The sequence below is a fragment of the Tripterygium wilfordii genome, chromosome 15, assembly GCF_013401445.1.
Source record: "Tripterygium wilfordii isolate XIE 37 chromosome 15, ASM1340144v1, whole genome shotgun sequence".
NCBI classification, from domain to species: Eukaryota; Viridiplantae; Streptophyta; class Magnoliopsida; order Celastrales; family Celastraceae; genus Tripterygium; species Tripterygium wilfordii.
In genome coordinates this window covers 66,789-75,458 of record NC_052246.1, presented here as the reverse complement: position 1 = coordinate 75,458, position 8,670 = coordinate 66,789, and the positions used below count along the sequence as shown (strand labels likewise).

General features: G+C 38.6%; 1 protein-coding gene across 1 annotated transcript; it reads left to right on the top strand.

Moving 5' to 3' along the window:
• Positions 1-1,816: 1,816 nt before the first annotated feature.
• On the top strand, positions 1,817-2,422 carry LOC120016685 (cytochrome P450 CYP736A12-like). Its single transcript, XM_038869589.1, has one exon. It carries the CDS (start codon positions 1,817-1,819, stop codon positions 2,420-2,422), a length of 606 nt encoding a protein of 201 aa, XP_038725517.1.
• The last annotated feature ends 6,248 nt before the right edge of the window (positions 2,423-8,670 follow it).

Genomic DNA, 8,670 nt, shown 5'->3' with positions numbered 1-8,670 from the left:
AAAAATGACTTAAAGTAAAATAAAATTAATAAAAAATAAAATAAAAATTCAAAGGTCGGACCATCCCTTTTTTTTTTTTTTTTAAAATACCATATATTATAAGCTACAAAAGTGGATCCCACCTTATTTTTATAAAAAAATAAAATAAATAATTCATAAAATTTGCAATGACTAAAACGTGGGACCCGTCACTTTTTTTAAAAAAAAATAATAAAGAAATCAGATAAGCCTTGAACCGCTCACCAAGAAGCTCCTTCTTGGAGCTTTTTTCATGGGACGGTAATGTTAACGGTAGTATAACGATACCATCAGCTTATTTATCATGCTTGGTAAAGTTTGTACCGTTGACGATACCGTTAACTTTTAAGCTTGCATACACACCTCACCAAACACATAAGTAGTATATATTAAACCGAACGTACAGTTTGTTGGCGTGGAACTAATTAAGGACAAATTAAAGTAGTGGTTATTGATACTCATCAATGAGGTTATTAGCATATATGGTAATTAATTTAATTAAAATCACATCCTCAAGATTTCATTTCCTTTTTTAAAGCGTCTTGTCATCGTCTGATTTTACAGAACAGCTAATGCATGCAGAATACCAACACAACAGCCGAAACATGTGACACCGATTAACTATATATGAAGATTAACAAACCCAATTAATATTTGGATATGTATAGCTGTACGTGAATCTTGTATTCTACTCATGAATATAATTAAGGTAGCCAGGTTACTCTATAATTATTTATTCACGCATATATACAAGCCTTGCATTGTCCTCTCCCTCTTGCATATGCATCTGCCGATATGTCTCTCAATATTGTTAGCAGCCATTCTCATGTTGGTCGTCCTAGGATGTCTATGCTCATATATATATTACAACTCCAAACATGATGATCACCGCAAACTGCCGCCCGGTCCTCCAGCTCTGCCGTTCCTAGGCAGCCTCCACATGTTGGCCGGGGAACCTACCACACTTGACCCTAGCAAAATTAGCACAATAATACGGACCCTTGATGTCCATAAAGCTAGGCTCTGTCACAGCCCTTGTTACATCACCACCTCAATATGCTGAGTTATTTCTTAAAACCCACGACACCGTTTTCGCATCCATCCCGGAAGCCGAATCTGCTATCTACTAACCCTATGGTGGCATGGGCATGGCCTTGACCCCATATGGCTCAAATTGGCGTAACGTTAGGAAATTGTGTCACACATACCTTCTTTGCGCATCGAAAGTCGAATCCTTTACACAAATAAGGAGAGAAGAGCTTGAAATGTTAGTGGGTTATGTTAGAAAATCCGTAATGGCACAAGAGGTGGTGGACTTGACTGAGAAGGTGAGGGAAATGACAGAGAAGGTGATTTTTAGGATGCTATTTGGGTACAAAATTAATTACCACAAGTTTGATGTCAAGATGCTCATCGAGGAGGCCTCATTCTTCGCAGGAGCTTTCGACATATCAGATTTCATGCCTTACTTAGGTGCACTTGACCTGCAGGTATATTTATTTATACATATATAATTAATGTTAACCTCTCCCTCTCCCTCTCCCTCTCCCTCTACTTGTTTGTAGTTTCTACGTACCTAAATTCCCAATTCTACTAAATTTGGTTATTTCGATTTTGTACTAAAACTAAATTCTAATTAACCCCGAAATTAGCATTTGTGTTTAGGGGATGAGAAAACGTATGGGGGCATTTAGAAAAGCGATGGACGAATTCCTCGAGACGATTATAAACGACCATGAATCATATACACCAAAATCAAGATGGGAGCTTTATTGATGTTTTGCTAATTTCCTCCTCAATGAACAAACCAAATGATCATAAGCAAGACGGATATATTGTTGATCGAAATAGTATTAAGGCTATCATTATAGACATGTTTATTGGAGGATATGACAGTACAACAACTTCAATTGTATGGGCAATCGCAGAACTGTTCATGCAGCCAAATGCGAAGAACCGTCTTCAACAACAACTCCAAAATGTGGTTGGAACAAAAAGAATGGTGGAGGAGACGGATTTATCAAAATTGAGTTATCTTGATATGGTGCTAAATGAAAGCTTTAGACTCCATCCATCTGCGCCCATGTTATCTCCACGCGAAGCAATGGAAGACATCAAGATCAACAAGTACTACATACCCAAGAAATCGCGGATCGTACTGAATATTTGGGCAATTGGAAGAGATGTAAGTGTATGGTCGAATAATGCGGAGTTCTTGCCAGAAAGGTTCATGGATGACAATGTGGATGCCAGAGGACGTGATTTTCGGCTTCTCGCAGTTGGTTCAGGACGAAGAGGCTGCCCTGCAATAAATCTAGGGTTAACCATCACCAGACTGACTTGTTGTGGGACAACTTGTGCATTGCTTCGAGTAGGAGCGACCAAAAGGGATGTCACCAACTGACTTGGACTTGAGTGAAGAATGTCGCCTCTCTTTTCCTAGAGTGGCTCGCGTCGATGCTGTGCCTACCTCCTCTCGCATTATGTGTGACTAATTAACATCTTTTCAGACAAATAGTCACATTGATATCCATATACAATAAGTGATGATGAGTTCTTATCTTTGCTGTTTTCTAGCGTGGCTTCCTTTCAATATGAAGTTGTCAAATTAATATTTTTTTTAAAAATTTGGTTTAAATAGTTGTCGGTTATCATGAGTTTTCTCGAACTCTAGTCGACATCTTACAATGACGCCTTTTCTATACACCTAATATCAGAATTGTGAAGCACAACATTGTAAAGGTAAACAAAGGCTTTGTACAAAGCTCCCATAGTGGACAGGATCGGGAGATGACGAGATGTAAAATACCCCACATAATATGTGAAAAGATTAAAAATTAAGTTGTTACCTTTAAGTTACACTCTTACAACTATACTACTGAGTGTCCGCCTGTGATGCAGACATTGTGACTGTTAGAGAAGTGAAAGGATCTATATTTTTCACTATCTGTTGATTGTGTACAACATGCCTTTTATATAGGCGTTAGAAAGGAAAAGTAAGAAAAATAATGTCAATAAAGTAAATCAAAGATGTTGTTGATATCTTTGACAAATTCAAAGATTTTGTTGATTTGTCAAAGATATCATTGATATTTTGTAGATATCTTTGACAAATTCAAAGATTTTGTTCATTTGTCAAAGATATCAAAGATTTTGTTGATATCTTTGACATCCCCCCTCAAACTCAAGTTGGTGCAGTATAAGTAAGCTTGAGTTTGGAAACTAAGTTTCTGAAACGACCTGGTAGGAGTGGCTTGGTGAAGAGATCAGCAGGTTGGTCAAGAGTGGATATTGTCAAAGATAAATTTCAAAGATATCAAAGATTTTGTTGATATCTTTGACAGAATTGAATAGAAAGAAACCAACAAACCGAGAAGCCAAAAAAAGGAGTAGTCCGGTGACACGCACCAAAACCCAAACACAAAAGGATGGGGATCCAGCTCTGAGAATCGAGGCTACCAAAAAGCAAGAAAAAATCCACATGGGAACCCAAGAGAGCAGACAAAGGAACACCAAGACTGCACGCAGAAATCCGGAATGGGACCAAAGAGGGCAAATAGTAAGATTAACAGCAGCAAAACTCCGAGAAGGGACCCATCTCTAGAGAAGCCTTAAAAACGCAGTAAAAGGACTCCAAGAGAGGACCGAGATCTTAGCACCAAGAGCGATGGTAGAAACAGCAGGGAAAAGCAGCCAGAAACATGGACACCACCATACGGCAGCAGGAGGCCAAAGGAACGAACTGCGAGGAACCATGCTCAAACTGATGAAAAGGCAGAAGAAGCAATCGGGTCTAGCTAGGGGTCCGAGCAAAGGAGTACCCCTGGAAGAGCACGACTAACGGCGGAAGGAGCACCGCCACGGAGGACACCAAAACTCAAGAAAAGAGAAGAACATCTCAAAGGAGACCGCAACCGACTTGGGACGGACCCAAAACCAAGATCCCACCTAAGGAGTGTTGGACCAAGGCTGTAATAATATGTGCTGTATCAATGGTAGTACGTACACTACTCTGGAGTGCCTCAACAGGAGTGGCTCCGATACCATGTTAGAGAAGTGAAAGGATCTATATTTTTCACTATCTGTTGATTGTGTACAACATGCCTTTTATATAGGCGTTAGAAAGGAAAAGTAAGAAAAATAATGTCAATAAAGTAAATCAAAGATGTTGTTGATATCTTTGACAAATTCAAAGATTTTGTTGATTTGTCAAAGATATCATTGATATTTTGTAGATATCTTTGACAAATTCAAAGATTTTGTTCATTTGTCAAAGATATCAAAGATTTTGTTGATATCTTTGACAGTGACTATACAAAATTTATCTCAGGCAGACACTTTAGAAAAGTCTGAATAGACGTTAATGCTTAGTAGCAGAAGCTCTACCCAGTACTAAGATAAGTACTCAACCTCTCATCATTGGCTCGTGACCTTAATGCAAGTCTTTGGCAGTGAAATCAACTCTCTCTTACGATCCATTTAAAACTGGACCTTCGAAAGGATAACCATTTAAATCAGCCTTAGCCAAGCAGAAGGGAAAATTCCTTGTGTTGTCTGTCTCCACATATAAAACTAACGCATCCAAATATTTTGAGCCGCATCTCATAATTCATTAGCCAAAGTCCAAATTCTTCCAAGATTGGAAGTGCTGCTTTTTTGCACATTTGAACAGGCATTTTTTCAACTTCTCAAACACATCTGGTCCAGAGCGCATCAGTGATTTTATCCAAGCTCTTAACCTCCTTTTCATTTTCTGAGGATCATATAACTCCTGTCATCTCAAAACATTTATCTTAATTTAGGAGGTTAAAAAAGGTGCACAATCCATATTTCTATGTAGCTTCTTGCTCTGTTTTGCAATCCAGTACCAAATGAATTATAGTGGAACTCACCAACTATATCGGAAGAATTCACCTGCATATATGATCCTCAGAAAAATCAGCACACTCTCCGTTTAGAGTAATCAGGCATCTAATACTTACCTGCAGCCTATATATGTTAGTTGGTTCTTAACTCTACTCCATTTAGCAACAAACTTGAATTGTTTATTGTACTCCATGGAAATGGGATAAACCAGTCAGTTTGTTTTTTTATTTCAGCACACTATTGCAAATCAATGTTATTCCAGCTGCCTACTGTTCAATCTTCAAAAACTCACCACAAGCAAGAAAACTTTATGACACCATGGAGATCACCCTCAAATGTAGTATGTTTACGACTTTATCCTACATGGATAAAAATGACATCAAAATCCTATTTGCATACTGAGTTCCAAGCCAAAGCCATGAAGAATATCTACAACAGTCTCAACACACAACACATAAACCCCCTACATAATTCTAGTGAATTCTACTTCGGATCAAAGGTGGGGATACTACCAATGAAGTCTGAGATACAATATATGGAAGCCGTTCAAACTGCAGGTTTTCTACCAACCATAGAAAGAATGTTTATCCGCAAGTTTTAACAATAGAAAATTCTTATATTGGGTGCCCGGATACGTAGAACAAATTTAACTTCGTCTACCTATCTCAAAATGTACACAGCAAGAGACAATACCCGGTGGAGTAGTAAGTATGCTGTCCACCAAAAAGCAGTCTGAGTCACAGACATTTTGAAAGTATAAATTAGGATATCACTGACTTTCCAAAATCCTTCTGTGAGACATGCATCAACCTATTACTAAATTTCACCATCACTTGCCAACAATATAATGCAAAAGAAAAAAAAAATAGAAGACCAACTAGTTGTCAAAACAATGGCAAGGTGGAGAGGGCTCTGCACAGAAATTAAGCCCAGTGCAACTTTGAAGCTAATAAATTATACAAATGACCATTCGAAACCTATCTCAGGCAAAATCAATACTCACTCATAGCAGCACTTAGCAAAAGATTCATTGCTTGAATGCAACCCAGTCGATCCCTTCAAGGCTCAAGCTGCCTAGAAAATGCATTAAGTAGTCAAATTGATGACTCGTTGATTTTTTTTTTCCTTCAATTTCTCTCATTCACACACTTAATATCCAATAATTTGAAGGTTTCCTTTACTCCGAATCAAAGCACAACTCCAAGTTATATGTTCTCTTAATCTCCCAGTTTTTCCAGAAACCAAACAGAAAGCTCAATTCAAGAAACCCACTATAACATTTAGTCTAATAAATATATAATGACCCTGTATAACATATCACAAGCAGATCATTCATTTTACTTTCTCATTTCCACTCTCATGGGATTGCTAAGATAAGTATTTTCACTCTCCCATTTGGCTGCCCAAAAAATGAAAAGAAGTCAAGCAACTGAATCACGAAATTTCCTGCAAAATGATTCACATACTTGATTTCTCCACGAAGGTCGAATTTTTCTTTTCCTTGGTGAATCAGAACATGCAATACAAGACTCAAAATTTAGACGTATTGGAAAGAAAACGGGAATCAAAATCGGTTTGTTAAACCTTGGGAGCTAGAGGGATTCCTCGTGTTGAGTCAACTTCTCTTTCTTTTCCAATTCAATCTGGTACTGTCTCAGTCTCTCATTCATCTTTTCCTGTTCAACAAAAAGGAAAGATCAATCACCGCACAAAATTTCAAGCTCATGAAGCAAACAGAAACTGATGAGGGAGAATAAGACAAAAGTTAGAAAACCTTGTAGCTGATTTCGGCGCGGTGCATGACGTAGAAGCCGAAAACGCCCCCAAGAATGGTTCCCGCGATGATGCGAACGTTGTCCCAGACCGCCATTTTGCCTCCTCTCTGTACCTCCCTCACGGAATCCGAATATCATGTGCCCTGTCCCCCGTTTTCATCTTTCATTATATATATCGATATGACCCGAGCGCACCGTTTCGACTACTCCCATATAAACCTAGAACAGGAATATATTAGTGCTAGACTTATTTTTAAAAAATAAAAATAAAAATAAAATCTATGGATCCTTCTAAAATTTTTACGCAGCAGAAGGAAAATAATCGAAAAAGGAAAGGAGGGTTCAATTGATATTAGCATTTTATTTAGTAATTCACAATGGTGATTGCTGAAGACGCCATGGTTGAACTGACTTCCTGAATCATAAAAAGGACGATTGGACTAATAATGTTAGAGGAAATGATTTTTATTGACCTGCCAATAGAATTACAACCTAAATATATATCTATAAAGATAAAGAGACGTTAAAGTGAAAGTGACTACAGCTGTAGTGTTAAAGTGAAAGTGACTAGAGCTGTAGTTTTGTACAGAGAAGGACACTGACAATAATGGACCGTTGAGGCAACGGTAGCTAGTAGAGTTCAAACTAAATGGGCTTATTTACTGAGATACTCATTTGTGTTGGGCCTTGGTAGTAATGGCCTGGGCTGTTCTTGCTCTTTACCCTCCCGCAAGAGTGGAGGCGCTTTTGTGACTCCAATCTTGTTACAGAGCCATGAAAAACGAGTTTTAAGAAGAGACTTGGTAAGAATGTCCGCCAGTTGAACTGAGGTGTGAATTTTTTGAACAGTAATAAGGCCTTGATTGACAAAACGTCTCACGAAATGTAGATCAAGTTGAATGTGCTTCATCCGAGAGTGTTGGACAGGATTGAGGCTAAGATTAGCAGCACCTTGGTTATCACAATATAATGTAGGAGGAAGTGGAATTTTGCAGCGAAGTTCACAGAGAAGATGTTGAATCCAGATAACCTCTGAAGTTGTGGCAGCTAAGGCACGATACTCAGCTTCGGTAGACGACGTCGCAATAGCTCTTTGCTTCCGAGATTTCCAGGATATAGGAGTTCTACCAAGGAAGACAAGGTAGGCTGTAGTTGAAGAACGATCATCGGGATGGCCACCCCAATCAGAGTCAGAGTACGCAGTAAGACGAAGATGTGGAGATTTTACTATGGTGATGCCAGTAGTGACCGTGCCTTTAAGATAGCGAAGAGTTCTTTTGAGCAGGGACCAGTGAACATCAGAAGGTTGATTCATGAACTGGGCAAGACGGTTGACGGCAAATGTGATATCCGGACGAGTGAGATTAAGATACTGAAGACTTCCAACAATTTGTCTAAAAGGAGTAGGGTCAGGAAGATGAACGCCATCTGTACTTTTAGTATTGAAATTAGCCGGTAGTGGAGTGTTAACTGCCTTAGCACCATCCATTTCTGTTTTGTCAAGCAAGTCGCGTATGTATTTCTGCTGAGATAAAAATAGACCATTAGAAACAGGTATTACTTCAATACCTAAGAAATAAGATAAAGGACCAAGATCTTTTAGAGAGAAGGTTGTTGACAGAGCCTTCGTAACCCTGGAGAGCAAGGAGACATTAGAACTGGTGAGGATTAAATCATCAACATATATTAAAACATACATAATATGCTCTTGCTCTTGAAGAATAAAAAGGGAAGCATCTGCAATGGAATTTTTAAAACCAATACGTAAAAGACATTTACTTAAAGCAGTATACCAAGCTCTTGGAGCTTGTTTGAGGCCATATATGGACTTGTGTAGTTTGCAAAAATGAGTTGGGTGCTTAGAATCTTCAAAACCCTTAGGTTGCCTCATGTAGACAGTTTCAGTAAGATGGCCATTGAGAAAAGCATTGTTGACATCTAGATGGTGTAGGGGCCAATTTTGAGACACTGCAATTGTGAGGACTGTGCGAATAGTTTCAGGTTTGATAAC

What these genes read in the sequence shown, in the direction of transcription:
- LOC120016685 (XM_038869589.1), top strand. Translation starts at nt 1,817, where the DNA reads ATGAACAAACCAAATGATCATAAGCAAGACGGATATATTGTTGATCGA.